At 45.3% G+C, this 18,863-nt stretch overlaps 1 protein-coding gene across 1 annotated transcript; it reads right to left on the bottom strand.

Annotated features, from left to right (window-relative positions):
* Positions 1-987: 987 nt before the first annotated feature.
* ATPSCKMT (ATP synthase c subunit lysine N-methyltransferase) lies at positions 988-18,855 on the bottom strand. The gene is made up of 5 exons (XM_047853194.1): positions 18,574-18,855; positions 14,063-14,349; positions 10,706-10,843; positions 9,273-9,323; positions 988-2,507 (listed from the first exon to the last, which is right to left on the bottom strand). Exons 1-5 carry the CDS (start codon positions 18,587-18,589, stop codon positions 2,343-2,345), a joined length of 657 nt encoding a protein of 218 aa, XP_047709150.1. The 5' UTR covers positions 18,590-18,855; the 3' UTR covers positions 988-2,342.
* Between the last annotated feature and the right edge of the window lie 8 nt (positions 18,856-18,863).

The raw sequence follows: 18,863 nt of genomic DNA, 5'->3' as shown, positions 1-18,863 counted from the left end.
CAGGTCATGATCTTGTGGTTCGGGAATTCAAGTCCCGCATCGGGCTCTGTGCTGACAGCTTGGAGCCCGCTGCCGATTCTCTGTCTCCCTCTCTCTGCCCCTCCCCTGCTTGTGTGCTCGCTCACTCTCTCTCAAAAAAAGAATAAATATTTTTTAAAAATCAATCCATCCATTAGAGAGCTTACAAACTCCATGAATGCCAACACTTCCGTGAAATGGTCCATTTTATTCTGAGGTTGCAACACCAGGGGCCATTTAATCTTTGGGAAGCTAAACCAGAAACCTCAAAAAGGCAAGTTATATATGCCTTTGCAGACAGCCTGATGCCTCCACAAGTCTGCCAGGAGCATGTCTAGAAGATTACTGAACACACCCAAGGTTCCACAAAACCCTACCTCTGCCCGTCACACCTGCCTGGCCAGGAGCCACAATGGGTCCCTCTCCAGGCGTGCCTCGCCCACTTACAGAGCTGGCTGGGGTGACAGGCAGGGACAGACACCAAACTACACACCGTCATAGGGAATTTGCTCCTCGGAAAGAAATCGGGGGCTACTGGGAAGGGATGGACAGTGGCAGCCAAAAATCTGACAAGTGCCCATGACTGTCACACTGTTTACTTCTTTCAGAGAGCTTCACACACACACTTACATTCACGCCCGTATTTGTCTCTCTCTTCCGGAATACACGTTTCCATAAGATTAGGGGTCCTTCATGTCTACTCACCATTGAATCGGACAGGCCTATTACACAGCAGACAAGAAGTATTCGCCGAATGAATGAACGGGTCCCCAGTTGCTTTTCGTTTAAATGAAAATTCTCAAACTGATCGTATTCTCGTGAGTTTAGTTAAAAATACAAACCATCGGGGCGCCTGGGTGGCGCAGTCGGTTAAGCGTCCGACTTCAGCCAGGTCACAATCTCACGGTCCGCGAGTTCGAGCCCCGCGTCGGGCTCTGGGCTGATGGCTCAGAGCCTGGAGCCTGTTTCCGATTCTGTGTCTCCCTCTCTCTCTGCCCCTCCCCCGTTCATGCTCTGTCTCTCTCTGTCCCAAAAATAAATAAATGTTGAAAAAAAAAAAAATACAAACCATCTCATTTTATCAAACCTCCATGAAGACACAGTTTGGTATTTAGGTTACAGGTGTACGATCGGGAGCTCAATCCTTTTCTGTGATACACAGGGATTATCAGAGCCACCATTTAATAGATTAACGTTTCAGATACATGAAGCCTATCTATTCACATTCAAAGGTTTTCCGTAACTTGTCTTTATCTAAATCAGTCAGGTCTCTTCTCCTAAACGAGAATATTAAATGAATGGCTACTTTCATAAAATAAAGATGCGACTAGCAGAAATAATCTGTGACTTCTTTAGTATCTAAAATGGTAAGACCAAAGACTTCGCGTCATGAGTTTTACAAAAAAAGAGTTCCCTGTTCGGTGTATCATTATCCCAACAGAGGCTGGGGACACTCGGGAAAGCGAGGCTCCAGGAGGTCAAGCCACTGGTGCAAGGCTGGTCGCCGAGCAGGGATGTGATCCCAGGTCTGGCTGAGCCCAAGCTCATGACGGCTTATGTTATTACCTATAACTCCAGAACGTCCTGCATCTCCTCTGAGCACCTCGCATCACATCTGACATACCATCCGTGGTGGCTACAGCTACGTCGTGATGTGCAATGCTGCCGATCGTAGACACAAAACACCATCAGCCGGAAGGTACGTCACAACTTCAGAAACGGTCAAACGTGTGTGTCTATCCACACGTTTACACGCACACGTATAGACACCTCAGATCCAAGAAAATACAGTAAAGCGCTGGCCTCACAACAAATTATTCCTAATCAATGTCATGAAATAGGAGCGCCTGAGTCCTTTAGAAAACGTTGCCATGAAGTACAGAAAAAAAGAAAGACAAATCTTAAGTATGAATAAAGTTAGATGAAACTGCAAACATTTCCTACTGCACAGCCTCTTTAAAAAGTGTTTCTGTTCATCTCTGGCATTAAATCATACTTTTTGTAGCGTGAAGAGCTGTTCACATCTTCTCCCGCCCATCAACGTTGACCATCCCTTGGTCATATTTTCATACATCAGAGCGCGTGGGAAAGAAGACCACTTTTTTGAATATGCCACAAAAAGGGACTTTAAATCTACCTGCTGTTCTTAACTTGTGTTTGTTTTCCAAAAGTTAAGGAAAGTAATAGATTTTCATTCCATAGTGAAGAAAAACAGACTCTTTGCTGACGACACAGCTATAGATCTCTATGAAACCGAAGACCACCATCACTTGGGAAACCACTCTCCATAAAGTCTACACTCGAATGACCGGCTGGAAACGTCTTCAGGGCCTCCTGCCTCGCAGCGTGCTCAGGTCGTAGGCCCACACGGTGTCTACCCCCTCCCCGGTGACGTGGTCTGGGGTCCAGCGAGGGAAAGGGAACCGGCAAGCAATGACTCTGGCGTCATCCTTCAGTTCAAGCTCGAGTTTCTCCTCCAACTGTGGCATCTGTGCAGAACGACAGTCATTATTTCAGTAAGCAGGGAGTTGGAGGAAGAGACTCCCAAATGCTCGTTTGGATTTGAGGGCCTGAAAATACCTGTGCAGGAATTAGTAGCTGTAGAAAAGATCACTCCGGGGCATAAACACATTATCAAACGATCCATTAAATCACGAAAGTCACATTAGCAACGGTTACAAGAACATCTTCTATCAATCATAAAATAAGCCATTTTTAGCAGAGATGACAGATTTCCCATTTTCTAACTAAAACCATGATGTGGCAGTCATTAAAATGAGAAGCAGCTTGATTTTCCCACCTACCATCTCAATCCACCCTGTCTCAACTATTTCACACATTTTCCCACACATTTTAACATCTCTGAAATCAGGATACACCTTACAATGGACATAATCTTAGATTTACAATTGGCAGTATTTTTTTCTTTCTCAATAGCAACGGGGCATCTTAAAATTGACAGCATCTAGATTCAGTGAGATACGGTATTATTAAATTAGACCATGAAAAAATAGACTCTACCAACTTGAAATATAATGAAATATTTCATAATTCTTCAAAAATGTATCGATAATACACTGATAATTTCTTGACAATCAACATATCTTCTAAAAAGTAAAATCCTTTTATCATTTTTGTATTCTTTTTTTACCATTCTACCTGCTGAAAACACTGTCATCGTAATCACAACGGCAAATTAATAATCGCTTAAAAATTTATCTTCAGATCCTACCAGCTTTACCTCCTAGAAGTATTTTTTCCACTTTCTTCATTCGTTATTCTGAAGTCATTTCAAATTTAGAGAACAGTTGCAAGAAGAAAACAAAGGACTCTGCACTTCTTTACCCGGCTTCACCAATTCTTAATACTCTGTCATATTTGTTCTCTCCAATCTGCCCTCTTCCTCTATGAATATTTTTCCTAAACCATTTGGGAATAGGTTGCACACACATACCCCTTTGTTCCTTGATGCCTCAGTGCTTCCCAAGACATAAGCCCCGCTCAGTTATCAAATTCAGGATATTGAAGATTGTATTCCAATAATAATAATTCCAATCGCATTCCAATTTTGCCTAAAGTCCCAATAACGTCCTTTATGATGTTTTTCCTTACGATGTCATATTGCATTCAGCTAGAAGGTTTCCTTAGTCTACTTCAATCTGGAGCAGTTCCGTGACCTTCCTTTGTCTCATGACAGCTTTAGGAATACAGGCCAGTTATTTCCCCAGTGGCCCGCACCCTGGATCATCTGATGCGTGTTCGTGACAACTCAGCCCGTGCATCTTTGGCGATGCCCCACAAGAGGGGCGGTGAGCTTCTCAGGGCCCCAGAGTCAGGCACCCGTGAGGACTTTCTGCTTTGAGACTGATGGTCACCACCTGGCATCTCCACAGTGGGGTTACTAATTTTCCTTCATAATGAGTAATTTGTCAGACTTAGCTTGAGACGATGTAAATATCCTGCCGCTCATCGAACTGTCCCTCATGAGATGCAGCATTCTTGATGACCCGCCTGAGTCAGTTTTCCCTATACGGTCGCAGAGTGGCCATTTGCTAATTCCATCATTCCCTCCAGGCTGACAGTCAGCATTCTACCATAAGGAAGAACTCTCCCTTCTTTTCTACCGATCTACCTATTGCCATAAGTAACAGCTCCTAGATTCCTATCTCGTTCAATGGGTTGTAATCCACTATCACCCTTGTTTCTTCTGATGCTCAGACTGCCCCCGTCTGGCCACCAGGAGCCTCCTCAAGTTGGCTTCTCTCTCCTTTGGATGTGCCCCCAACAAATATTCTGAACACTTCCTTAGACTTGGGATCAACAAAACACCCCAGGCTTTTGTTATTGGTCCCCAACTCAGCCCTCAGATCAACCACCTCTCAAACATTCCTGGTTCCTCTAAATGGGAAATGCTATCTCAAAACCAAGACCTGAGCAAAACGAATCCCTTTAAAACTATAAACAAATCGACAGTGCTTCTATAAAAACTTTACTCCTGATCTATATCTTTAAAAAGCGGCTTGGGGAAAGTCCTCTACATGGCCTAAGGCTACAGAGAGCCAAAATTCTAATTAATTAATACCAATATAACCAAAAGTAAATTCCATTAAGGATGGGATATTTCTACTCTTTTAACAGCCAGTGAAAGATTTCTTTAAAAAAAAAAAAAGAAAGAAAGAAAGAAAGAAAGAAAGAAAGAAAAAGAAAGAAAAGAAAGTTTTGTTCCTTGAGGGAAACATTAAATAGGCGAAGAATGAGACAATATGTATGTTTCCAAAGTATCAGAGATTTCTTAGGGTAATTTTATTCATAAAAAGAATAATTGTAAACTTATTCATGTTACCATGATTCTTTTCTCTTTTACGGTTTCCTTTATTTCCCAATGACTGTCATATGCTAAGTCAAGATAAACCCACAAATGAAAGGAGCTATTTCAATCACAAGAAATTAACTGGCTAAATTACACATAAATATGCAATGAGCCCGGGTCTTGATATCACGCACAAAGAGAGGCAGTGATGTGTCGTGTCTGTCTAATGGAATTCAAAATTATTCGTACAATTATAGGTCTCAAAGTGACACGAACTCGTCATATTCTAATTACATCTTCAAAACTTTAAGCCTAAGTTGAAACCAGCTCTAAGACACAGGACAACTTAGCCATACCCATGAGCAGCTCTTGAGCCCTTGACGTCTCCCTCCTCCCCAAAACACTGGCTTCACCGGGCTCCTAGGGTAACCACCACCCCCCCCCCCAGGGCTTTCCTCCTACCCAACGCCTCCTCTAGGGTCCTTGGCTGGGTGCCCTCATTTGTCAGAGGCCAGAACTCCAGACCCGACCCGCTCTGCCTCCTCCCGGGTGACCTCGGCCACTCCCGGGCTTCAGCTCCCTCGGGGACTGATGTGCAATCTCCAGCCCCCTCCCCTTCCTGAGTCTCAGACCCCCTCCGCCCACCACTGCCAACCTCACACCTCCACACACATCTCGGGCTTCACCGGCTCGAGGAACCCCCGGCCCTCCTCCTCGGTCCACACAGCCTGCACCTTTCCCAGCTCAGTCACAACTGCAAACTTCCAGTTAGTCCGGCCAAAGCCCTCAAGGTGCCCTTGGTCCCTCTTTCTCGCACGCCTCACACCGGATGTGCCGGCTCATCCTGCTGGCATCGCCACGATGCCTCTGGAACTTGACCGCTTCTGCCCGGACAAGAGCCTAGCACACCTACCGTCTGGATGCCTGCAAGAGCTCAGAACCCGTCTCCTGGCTTCCACCCGCACTCGGCGTCCACACAGCAGCCTGAGATCCTCTGCAACCCAGGCAGGTCCTCTGCTCCTCTGCCCAAACCCACCACGGCGTCTGCATTCCAACAGCACGGCCCCCATTTCCCCTCTGACGTCACCTCTTCCTGCTCCTGCCAACCCCCCCCCCCACCTGCTGCTGCTGGAACCCCACAGGCACACACCCCTGGGCGCCTCCACAATGGCTCTGCCTGGCACGTTCCCCGTACCTCCGCACGTCCTCTTCAGGGGCACTGTCTCCTCCCCTCCCTCTCCTGCTTTAGTCTGCCCCACGGCACTTACCTCCTGCTACTGAACGACACATCTTACATAGGTACCCCCAGGTAAGAGCTGCTCTCCTCACTAGTGTATAGGCACCTCGGGGCAAGGATGTTTCTCTTTCTCACGCACTAAAGTACCCAAGTGATTAGAACAGAACCTGGCACTTAGGGGCACCAAATAAATAATTGTTGAATGGATGGACGAAGGATAAAGGATTCCGTTGTGAATCATTTATCTTTATCAATTCACAACAGGATCTGTAACTAAAATTAAATTAGTCAGTCTTTGAAAGTTATGAAATTTAACAGCCCACTAGGAAGTGTCATTAACGGATATGTTTCTACCATACTCGTTCATTCATTTAATGAGTATTTGAGTCATTACTTTGCGCTGGTGCCGCTGCACTGGGGGTCTGGGAGCAAAGACAGGCCGGCCCTCGCTCTTGAGCTCACAGTGCGGTCCACACGGCAAACCTGCCGAAGCCATCATGTGAGTAAATACAGTCTCACTACAGAGAGGGAACAGGCACTGTGCAGATGGAAAACAGGGGCACTGGGGTCTGTCTCGTTGGGCAATCAGGGATGACTTCCTGGAGGAAAGGACACCCTTCCTGTGAGCGGTCAGCAGCTCGCCAACTAGGCCGAGAGCTGGGGGGACTTAGGTCAGAGGGAAGAACACGGCTCACACAGTGGAGTCCAGGGGCCGGGAGAAGGGCAGGGGGCTGGCAAGCACAGAGCTGAAGGAAGCAGGGGCCGCTCCACGCCAGGCCTCAGGCCACGTGGAGCATTCAGGCCTTATCTTCACTGCTTTAAAGCAGCAAGACGTCCGAGGCGCGTTTTAAACGAGGGCAGGACTGATCTTCTCACATTTTGAAAAGAACATAAGCTCAAGTTACACATGGGTATTTACCATGCTAGCACTGGATTTACCAGATCTGGACGAGATTCCTCACTCCTGGGGGGGTTACAGACACACCTGTTGAAATGAGTTTTGAGCCACAAAAGCTCGACAGTCAGTGCGGTATGAGAAGCGGGGTGGGCGAGTTCTAGAACACCAGGTCTCCACCTCTCACGTTCCCTACGTACTCCCCTAGCTCTCTCCGGGCCTGTGTGGGCCTCAGCTGCCACAGGAACATTCGTGCTCCGCTGGCTTTGCTGAGCCACGATGCCATGACTGGACTGCCGGCCAGTGCTCAGACAAGGGAAGTGTATTTCACTAAAGACGACCCGATCGCGGCTCCCACGACCCCGGAGAGCAGAGCTGGCCTCCTGAATCCCCAGCCAGCACCGTCCCTCCCCTTCCCTGCTCCACGTAGGTGAAGCTCAATGAGGGTTACGAGCGGGGCCTTGCATGCATGAACGATCCCCTGTGGGTCCCGTGAACAATACACCTGCACGGAAAACTGCATGCTGGCTGAACCCCTCTCGCTCATTCCAGGGAACATGGATGCTTTGTGTACTTCGGCTGCCCCACTTTTTCTTGGGAACACTGAAATGTCACAAGTTCCTTACTTAAGGTTTCTCTGCGTACAGAAAAATGGACAACAATTGCAAAAACATTCATCAAAAAAAAAAAAACAAATAGAGGACTCTTATTTCTGCTAGGTGAACAGCTCCAAAAACCGACCATACTCAAACATGGTAAGACGCACAAGGAGTTGGAGCCCACAGGTTACGGGGTGACGTGCCCACCAAAGGCCACTGCTGCCCCCCACTGGGGCCTCACGAGCCCACAACTCAGGCCAGGATCGGCCGGCCTCTCAAAATGGCATGGAAATCTCAATAAATATTAATTTTCTATTTTCATAAAGCATGGAATTCAAATGAAATCTATTTGCTCCAAGATGCTAATTAATCCAAAGGAATGCCCAAACTTCATAAGTAGTAAATAACCATCAAGTTCCATAGCAATGCTATGGTCCCAGTTTCTTAAATGACTTAAACTCATGCCCCTTTTAATTTCCTTTTTTAAGTTTATTTCTTTTGGGAGACAGAGAGAGAGAGAGAGAGAGGGAGGGAGAGAGAGAAAGAGCACGAGAGGGGCAGAGAGGGAGACAGAGAGAGGAAGACAGAGACAGAGACAGAGAGAGAGAGAATCCCAAGCAGGCTCCACACTGGCAGCACAGAGCCCAATACAGGGCTCAAACCCATGACCCCGGGATCCTGACCTGAGCCGAAACCAAGAGTTGGACGTACAACCAACTGAGCCACCCAGGCGCCCCCCTCTTTTGATTTCTATAACAAAAGTGTAAACACCCCAGTTTCATCTTAAATTTAGGCTTACTGAGATTTCCAAACATATAGAATCCTGTTCCTTTCAAAAATATGTAACAAAAGCACTTCTAAATCAACTTAAAAATAAATGTGGCATTGTACCCAACATCCTGATAAGAATAAATTTCTCAAGCACTAAACCACCTTCGACCAAAATTAAAGTGTGAATAAGAAAACAAAACAACCAAAAAGTAAATATCCTTTTTTTTTTAAATTAAAAACCATACATATCAGTTGCATAGTGGCATTTTAGCAAACATCCAATTTTGCCAAGATTATTATGGCTACAATTATAGACCTTGAAAGATGACAAGGGATTTCTTTCTATGGTCTGTAAACCAACAATTACAATAAAAGCATCCCATCCTGGTCATCTTTCCAAAGGCTAAATTTAGAACCATTTTCAGCACAGATGCCACAGTATTTTCACTTCTGAAAGTACGTAATCAAAGTTCGATACAAATCAGTCAGCCGAGGTCAACTGAAACTAGCCAGCGCTCACCCGCCCCGAAAACGGCCTCATTGCAAAATCGGAGGAACGATCAATTCGAAGGGAACATGCCATTAACTCTCCCAAGTGACTTCAGCTGGATGGTGAGTGAGCAACCGCAAAAATCTCCAACTACATTAGACACCGGGAGCTCATAAAGCAGTTTCCAGATTGGAATTTTTAGGGCTTAGGGAGATCATTGAGAATTTTATCTGAAGCAAAAGTTTTAACATGACTGAATCTTTTATGATTAAAGTTTTAAGGCCCTGATGTACTTTGTCAAGCCAGTGAACTGAAATCCGACGTGCCCCCAGAATCCCTGCGAGGCCGCCGAGGGCGCGGGGGCAGGCGGCCAAGGACACGGTGCGGTGGACCTGGAGGGGCCACACGGGACCTAGAGCCAACCAACCGGGGACAGGAGGACGCGTACTCACCATCTGAGGCACACCGAAAACAACCACGTTTGTGTACTGCGAAAAAGTAACCTAAAGAAGAGGGGGAACAAGGCACAGGTTAATTTAAAAGGCCAAACACAAGGATCCGTTTCATCAAACAGGTTTTCACAAGGGATGTGGCTTCCTTTAAGATTTCACGAGAAGAACCCAAGTTCGAGCTTCTGTCTCTTAATTCAGCCCATTACGGTTTTCCAAACACCTCCCTGTAAGTCACTCCTGCCATCTTCAGGGATACTCCACACAGGGCCCCCCAGGGGTCACCTGTCAGACTTGCCAGTGACTCATCCAGTGACCAGCCGGTGGCCATCTATGTCCCAGTCCACACTCTCTACGCTACCCCACCATACACCAAACCAGCTCGGCGAGAACTCACGAGATCAGGAAACCACCTGCCTTTCGTGCTGAGCCATCCTTAAAATTCTAGTCCCCCGCCTCCTCTCGAAAATACTACCCAAAAACTGAAATAAAATGGTCTTTAGTCAAAAAACTGGGGGGGAAAAGTGCTTTGCCAGTCAAAATTCTTATTGCCCAATAAAAGTCTTATTTACTCCATAGAGAGATCATTTACGTATATATGGTATAAAAAACAACGCAAGCAAAACTCAATGAATTTTTATAAGCTACTGATGACAATATTACAATGGGAAATTCTTATTTAAGAAAAAGCATTTTATGGAGCTTTCCTAAAGCAAAATTACAGGGTATGTTTTTTTAGAGTACAAATAAACTTGGAAGTTTCTTATACATTATGAAGACCAGAAAGAACCATGAGAACATAGTGGATTCTTTCTTTTGCACTCATCTCTGCCTCTTGCAAAACACACCTGCACACATACAAGCACGCACACAGAAAAGTCCACCGTTTACCAAGAACATTAACAAATTAATGTCTACGATTTATAAGATTTCCACGTGAAGTCAAAATAAAATTTCATCATTTTGTAATAAATAGAAATGAGAAATTTTTTAATTGAGCAAATTCTTGGAATTCACATGACCTATCAGGTTTAAAACCTTACGCTTCTACTCTAAAAGAGTTGACAGGTAAACCTGTCAATTTAAAAGGTGTTCACGTTTCATTATACAGAAACATACACTTGTATTTTAACTATTTTTCCTTTAATAACATTTTACATTTTTTTAATGTTTATTTTTGAAGTAGAGAAAGAGCACAAGCAGGGGAGGGGCCGAGAGAGGGAGACACAGAATCCGAAGCAGGCTCTAGGCTCTGAGCTGTCTGAGCAGTCTGACATGGGGCTCGAACTCACGAGCCGTGAGATCACGATCTGAGCCGAAGTCAGACACTTAACTGAGCCACCCAGGTGTCCCCATTTTATGTTTTTGAGTCACACTAATTATGAATTCTAAAGTTTTGGTTGGCATTTCCTAGGACCATTCTCTGCCTTACATACCTTCCACAAATCTGAAATATAAAATTTGGCAGAGTCCTGCACCCCTTCTCGCCAAGCACGGTATCTGGAGTACCAAACGAGCCATGGGTTTAATTCATAACCGACAGCGGTGAATCCCTCCTTTGCAGCTGCTATCACCTGCAGAAAGAAGTCAGTGTTTATTCAAGATAAGAAAAACATCAACCTATGGAATGGGAGAAGGTATCTACAAATGCTATATTTGATAAGGGGTTAGTATCCAAAATACATAAAGAACTTCTATACTCAACACCAAAACACCTGAAACATTCCAATTAAAAGTGGGCTGAAGATACGAACAGACATTTCTCCCAAGAAGACATACAGATGGCCAAAGAGACACATGAAACGATGCTCAACATCACTCATCATCAGGGAAGTGCAATCAAACCTACAGTGAGATATCACCTCACACCTGTCAGAATGGCTAAAATCCCGAAACATAAGAAACACTGACGTCAGCGAGGATGTGGAGAAAAAGGAACCCTCGTGCACTGTTGGTGAGACTGCAAACTGGCGCAGCCACCGTGGAAAACAGTATGGGAGATTCCTCAAAAAATTAAAAATAGATTGACCATATATATGATCCAGTAATTCCACTACTGGGTATCTACCCAAAGATGAAAACACTAATTCAAAGGGATATATGCACCCCTATGTTTATTGCAACGTTATTTACAACAGCCAAATTATGGAAGCAGCCCGGTGTCCATCACCAGATGAATGAATAAAGAAGAAACATGTGTATGTATATATATATATATATATACATATATATATATGTACATAATGGAATCCTAGTCATAAAAAAAGAATGAAACCTTGCCATTTGCAATGACATGGATGGATCTGGAAGAATATGATGCTAATAAATAAAATAAGTAAGTGAGAGAAAGACAAATACTCATGATTTGACTCATATGTAGAATTTAAGAAACAAAACAAATGAAAAAAAAAGAGACAAAAAAACACACTCCTAACTCTAGAGAACAAACTGATGGTTACCAGAGGGGAGGTGGGTGGGGGGCTGGGTGACAGGTAAGGAGGATTAAGAGCACACTGATCGGGGCGCCTGGGTGGCTCAGTGGTTAAGCGTCCGACTTCAGCTCAGGTCACGATCTCACAGACGGTGAGTTTGAGCCCCGCGTGGGGCTCTGGGCTGATGGCTCAGAGCCTGGAGCCTGCTTCCGATTCTGTGTCTCCCTCTCTCTCTGCCCCTCCCCCATTCATGCTCTGCCTCTCTCTGTCCCCAAAATAAATAAACGTTAAAAAAAATTAAAAAAAAAAAAAAAAAAAGAGCACACTGATCATGATGAGCACTGAGTAACATACAGAAATGCTGAATTGATATATTGTACACCTGAAAGTAATAAAACACTATGTTAACTGTACTGAATTTTAAAAATAAATTTTAAAAATTTAATTGAAAAAAAAGAAAAACATCAACTTACGTGGTCAAATGATATGAATACCTCCCATTTATGGTCTATAATCAAAACGTCCGATAAGAAAGGCACCTCTTTTGTTCAAAATATCACTTAAAGACAGAACTCTAAAGTTCTACAGCTTTGTAGACAAGACAACGCTAACTGATTTAAAGTCAGTTTCTGTGTTCTTGTCAAAGATTTCACCGCGAGCATTGCAACAGTCAGGTTTGCTTTGGATAAAGCACTTCTGGATCAGCCGACCCCTGGGGACGCCTGACCGGTTGCTGAAAACCCAGTGTCTCTCTCCATCAGTGACAGCACAGCAGCGGGCAAGATGGACCTGCCTGGGAGAATGTTCTGTGAACTAGTTGTAATATGCAATCAAAATCCTGTCCGTGAAGAACCTGCCATTACTTACACAGTTCCTTCGGCTTTAAAGACTGCTCACTCAAAACTGAAAACAGGTAAAAGAGAAGCGGAACGATTCAGAACAAAGTCAACCATAGAATGCCACCAGCCTCTGTAAGGTGAGGACAGTGGGCTGGGCCTGGGGCCTCTGCTCATTTGTCTTGCCCACTCTTCAAGGCAGCCTGCCTGAAGGAGCCGTCCGCCTACAGTAATTTCCCTAGTTAACTACAATGTCACCACCCCCTTAAGAAAAGGAAACCACAAAGATACTATTCAGATGTGTAAAGCATTCAAATCTGGATTTTAAAACTTCCTCCTAGTTAATATATACATCTTGCGGGGCTCCTGGGTGGCCTGTCAGTTCAGCATCCTACTCTTGATTTCGGCTCAGGTCATGATCCCACAGTCATGGGATCGAGCCCATCAGGCTCCGTGCTGAGTGTGGAACCTGCTTAAGATTCTCTCTCTCCCAGGGCACCTGGGTGGCTCAGTCGGTTAAGCATCTGACTTTGGCTCAGGTCGTGATCTCAGGGGTCGTGAGTTCGAGCCCAACGTGGGATTCTCTGTTGACAGCTCAGAGCCTGGGGTCTGCTTCCGATTTTGTGTCTCCCTCTCTCTCTGCCCCTCCCCTGCTCACGCTCCATCCCTCTCTCTTCTCTCAAAAATAAACAAAACTTAAAGATTCTCTCTCTCTCCTTTTGCCCCTCTCCCCCACTCATGCTCTCTAAAATAAAATATATACATCTCTTGATTTCTTAAACAAGTCACTTCCTAACCTCCTCCTGGCTATTTGAGTCACTATGACGAAATCACAAGGTCCATGCTGCAGGGGTGGTGAAAGGTGTTGTGCCCCTTTTGGTCCCCATATAAATGTTTCCAGAACGCAGGCCTTGACTACTGCTATCCTCACTTTCTGGCTCATGGTTGGATGGAGGCCTAAGGATGATGCCACCAGGCCCATGAAGAAATTTGCTCTCAGACACCCATCGGGCAGTCAGTGACCCTGAATCTTTATTTATAGGTTCTCAACTGGAGTCAGTATGCTGAGCTCACTCAAAGTCTGATCTTTGGATAAATGAGGGTTAATGGCGCTGGCTCTTTCCTATTTTAACTCTACATTACCCCTTAAGATTATTATGCATGTAAGAATATTAATAAATACAGAAGCAAACATCTCTGTTAAACTGTATGACTCAATGTTTCCTCTAATTATGCCACCTCTACTGACCCAAGTTTTTTTATTGGACAATTTCATAATTACCAATCAATTGCTCCTTTTTACCTGGCGGATCTACAGAGCACTTTTTCCTTTCAGAAAAATTAAATCTGAGAAAAATAAATTCCACATCATGCTGGAAGGTTTGATCATTAAACTCACACAAAATACATGACGACTTAATTACCGTCAGATTTAACGGGGCTTTGCATAAGCCTCACAAGAAACGTGAAGCAGAAATTTTAAAACTTTGGGTTTGAAACCTTAAAATGCCTTAGCGGAACTCACAACACGTCCGTCGCCACTGCCAATGTCGACCAGGGATCCTCTTCTGCAATGCAACATTTTCACAACGTTGGCAATCTGCTTTGTAGTTGCGGGAACGAATGGCAAACAAATTTTTCGGAGGGCCGGTGTTAGAAACGGGGTGGCCACGGCATACACGGCCACCAGGGTCCCACCAACGATCCCAGTAAGGAAGAACCCCCAACTGCTTTTCTTCAAACCGTTGGCTCCAAGACCTGTAGGTAGACTACATCCTGACTGACTTTCTTCAAGTATTTCTGGGGGTGTACCTAGGTGGAAAGCAAGCAGGAAATATATACGTCACACCAAATCTGAAATCCAAGGTATTTTTTTTTTCCCTGTGGTTCTTATTGACAAACTCGTACTGTGTAAAGAATAACTTAGCTGAATACAATCTAACTTACAAATGAAGGATTCCACACTGAGTTCCAAATTCATCAACTAAAGTAATGTGTTTTACAGAAAATTCTTTAAATCTAATAGAAAACTAAAATCCTTTGCTTCCAACATAATGATTTTTTGAGTCATCCTTAGAAAACAATGTGTTCATCTCTATTTAGCATTTTATGAATTCAATATATCCATTAATACAGATGTTAACCATGAACTCTGTATTTTTACGGTTTAGAACAAAGCCTCATAAATAAGCGTTAAAATGTCTAATTACTGCCTTATTTTAAGTAAGATGCAAAGATTCCACATCAAAACGGGTTAGGCATCTATAATCCAGTTGCACTAATATGATTTTCAAGTAACAAGAGACCAAAATCAGGTTCCACTAAAAAAAAAATAAGTATGATAATGAAAAGATTTTTTAAAAAGACCCAAAAAGAACAAAAGATAATCATTTCAATGCACCAATATGAAATAAAGCAAACTCCAATCACTGAAAACAGAGAAATGAATGATCTACCCTCCTCTTGAGTTTTACCCTTTAAAATACATTCTTGGGGTGCCTGGGTGACTCAGTCGGTTGAGCGTCCAACTCTTGCTTTTGGCTCAGGTTGTGACCTCACGGTTCATGAGTGTGTCGGGTTCTGCACGGAGCATGGTGTCTGCTCGGGATTCTCTCTCTCCCTCTCTCTCTCCGCCCCTCCTCCCATGTGTGCACACTCTCTCAAAGTAAATAAACTTTAAGAAAATAAAATACATCCTCAGGAGGACCTCAAGTTCTGGAGACTGAAATTGATTTCACTTTGAAATTGATCAAGGGGGAAGGACACATCAAGAGCACAACCCCAAGGTTAGGACCTGGGCTCCGCACCTTGCCAACGGTATGATCCTTCGCCTCTCTGAACCTCAGTTTGCTCATCTGACTCACGGGGATTAGAGTCACCGCGCGGATGAAACCAGGGGACCCACTTAGAACATTGCCCAGCACAACAGGGCCCGTTGCCATTATTATTTATCCACAGTTGGCTAGATGCTGAACCCTACAGGGAGCGAGGCTGCCCTGAAGCAGCTCAGTGTAGTAGAGAAGACAAGGCCAGAAACACAGGAATCATAAGAAACAGAAGACAGTAAGAGGGAGGACACCGGATTCTGGTCATTTGAAGATGTTCTTTTCATGGCTGCAGGAATCAGTAAGCCATTCAAAGCGCCCACTGGATTCCATTCCCAAGGCTGCAGTAGGAAACCACCACAAACTCAGAGGGTTAAAACAACACATGCTCATTATCATACAGGTCTGGAGGTCAGCTATCTGAAATGGGTTGGAAGCACTGGGTTCCTTCTGGAGGCTCTATGGTGGGATAGGTTTGCTTGCCTTTTCCAGCTTCTAGAGGCCACCTGCATTCCTGGGCCAGTGGCCCCATGTCACCCCAACCTCTGCTTCCATCAGGATACCTCCTTCCAACTCTCCTGCCTCCCCCCTTTATTTTTAAATCTGTTTATTTATTTTGAGAGAGCAAGCTTGGGTAGGAGAGGGGCAGGGAGAAAGGGAGGAAGAATCCCAAGCAGGCTCCACACCGTCAGCACAGAGCCCAAGACGGGGCTCGAACTCACAACCATGAGTCCACCACCTGAGCTGAAATCAAGAATCAGGCGCTCAACCGAATGAGCCACCCAGGCACCCCTCCCTTTTCTTTATAGGGACCCTGTGATGACAGTGGGCGCATTCAGACAAGCCAGCAGAATCTCCCCATCTCAAAGTCCTAACTTCAACCCATCTGCAGATTCTCTCATGTAACATATTCACCGGTTCCAGGGATTAGGACATGGACATATTTGGGGGGTCTGCCTATCATACTCATGAAATGTGGTGATCTGTTACAACTTTGTGAGGTACAAGTGTGAACACAGGACACACGAAAAGCTGGCCCACTGCAGTGAGTCACTGCTCCAGGGCAACCGACCAATCACCAACATCTCATGCACAGTAGAGCTTTGTTCCGGACACCTGAGGTCCCCTAAAGTGAGCTTTGTTTTGTTTTTTACTTTAGAGACAGAGCACACATACCCACAAGCAGAAGCGGGGAGGGGGGGAAAGAGAGCACGAGAGAGAGCGAGAGAGCATCTCAAACAGGCAAGGTTAGCGAGGAACACAACCCAGGGCTCAGTCCCACTGCCATGTGATCATGACCTGAGCCAAAATCAAGAGTGGGACACTCCACTGACTGAGCCACCCAGGCACTTCTAAAGTGACTTTTAAATCTGGTTACACAGTGGAAAACCAACTCAGAAACAAGAACAACAAAAGTCTGCTGCTGGTGCTGGAGGTAAGATAAAAGGTAAAGTTTAGGTAGGTGACGGTGTTTGACGGAAAGCAAAGGTTTTAAATACATTTTGTTATACTTATCAGCATCGTATGGAGGAATTTACATGCTATAGCAATAGTCATGCATTTGACTGTTTTTTAAGAAGTCAAAGCACCATCTGCCATCCCTCTGTAAAATTATCCTGTGGGCATTCCAATTATACAGTACAGTGGTTAAAAGGATTTGAGTCATAAAGTTCTGGAGTCACAGAAGTTAACTAGTGTGAAACATTAGATAAGTTTTTGCCAAGGCTCAGATTCTTCACTTGTAAAAATTCAGAAATGATACTGTCCGCACAGGATTATTGGAACACTTAAAAAAAATAATACAGATAAAGCACTTAGTGCTCTAAACGAGACAGTAAGTGATAACTGAGTATTGTCAGTCTCAATACTATGCTTGAGAAGAGATCCATAGTTTTTAACAGCTTTATTGAGATGTAACTCATATGCCACACAATGTGCCCATTTAACATATATGATCCTAAGGTTTTCAGTATATTCATAGATAGATGTCACCATCACCACAGTCAATTTTAAAAACATTCTCATTACCCTTAAGCTTTACCTATCACCCCCCACCTTTCCTTTCACACCTTAGCCCTAAGCAACCACTAACTGACTTTCTGTCCCTAGGGTTCCTATTCTGGACTTTCACAGAAGTGGACTCATACAGTATGTGGTCTTTTAGGAATGGCTTCCTTCACTTGGCATAATGTTTCCAAGATCCGAGCATCAGTACACTTGATCCTTCAACAACACGGGGTTGAGCTACGCAAATCCACTTACAGGTGGATTTTTTTTTCACAGTGTACTGCAAATTCATTTTCTTTTATGATTTTAATAACACCTCGCCTCTAGGTTATTTTATCATAAGAACACGGCATATAACATACAAACAAAAACGCTGACTTCTGACCAATAGGCTGTTAGTAAAATTTGGGCGGGGGGAAGGCGGCTGGGCTGGAGTCGAAAGTTATAGGTGGATTTTGACTGCACAGGTCTGACTGCACAGGTGTAGACAGCACCAGCACCCCGAACGCCCACGTTGTTCAAAGGTCACCTGTTCTGTTTTTTTGTGGCCGAATCTAAGCCTGTAAAGGATTAGCTCATGATCAGTGTTCTCAAGAAAAGGCGGCAGCAGCTATTTAGAGGACAGAATATTAGAAAGATAGAATGGCCAGGGAAGATCGCCAAGGCAGCACAAAGCGGGGCTTTGGAGTGGGACCCTTAGCGCTACACAATCTTGCTTCTTACTAGCTGTCTGACGTTGGCCAAGTTACTGGACGATGTGCACAATGAGGATTTCTTCAACGAGCACTTACACGGAACTTGCTAAGGGCCCGGCACTGCTCCCCCCGAATCCTTTCAGGAGCCGTGCAAGGCAGACAGTACGGTTCCCATTGCTATTTTTGCAAGCAAGGTAACCGAGGCACAAAGAGGCTACTGCCCACCGAGACCCAGCTGGCAAGGGGCCACGCGGATCCCCACCCACACGGGGGCACTCCGGTCAACTCAGAAGATCGTGCTGCACACGCCGGGAGTCACTCGCCCTAAGGCGCTCAGAACAGCTCCGGGCAGCTAGACGCGGGTACCAGCGCGCGCATTGCGGCCCGCGCCCCGCACGCCAGACTCCGAGCCAGGGCTGCGGCCGGCGGCTCCCACTCCCGCCCGGCCAGGAGCCCAACGTGAAGCCCGGCCCCGCCACCCCGGCAGCCCGCCGCGCCAGCCGGCTCACCGCTTCCTCCCTCCATCGCGAGACTTCCTGCGGCCGGAGGCGGGGCTGGGAGGGTGGAAATCCAGAAGTGGGTTCTACCATCTCCTCCGAGCCGGGGAGGGGGGCACGGAGGGAGAAACTAACGGCGTGACGAAACGAGTTCCTCGTTGGGGCCCCCTGCCCAGAAACTCTCGAGCGTGAAGCTTTAGCAGATGAGCTCGATCTGCTCTCGGCTGGAGGGTTTTAAGTTCCCGTCCGCGTCTTCGAGCTTCCTCTCCCCGACAGGGTCCTGGACGATAGAAGTTCCCTGA

Source organism: Prionailurus viverrinus, chromosome A1 (assembly GCF_022837055.1).
Source record: "Prionailurus viverrinus isolate Anna chromosome A1, UM_Priviv_1.0, whole genome shotgun sequence".
Taxonomy (NCBI): domain Eukaryota; kingdom Metazoa; phylum Chordata; class Mammalia; order Carnivora; family Felidae; genus Prionailurus; species Prionailurus viverrinus.
This window is presented reverse-complemented; position numbering and strand designations above follow the sequence as displayed.

Excerpts from the sequence above, each read along its gene's own strand:
- ATPSCKMT (XM_047853194.1), bottom strand. Across the intron at positions 10,844-14,062 it reads GCAGTGGCGACGGACGTGTT|GTGATAGCAGCTGCAAAGGA; the intron begins GTGAGTTCCGCT and ends TTCTTTCTGCAG. Across the intron at positions 9,324-10,705 it reads ATATTTCAGATTTGTGGAAG|GTTACTTTTTCGCAGTACAC; the intron begins GTATGTAAGGCA and ends CCTCTTCTTTAG.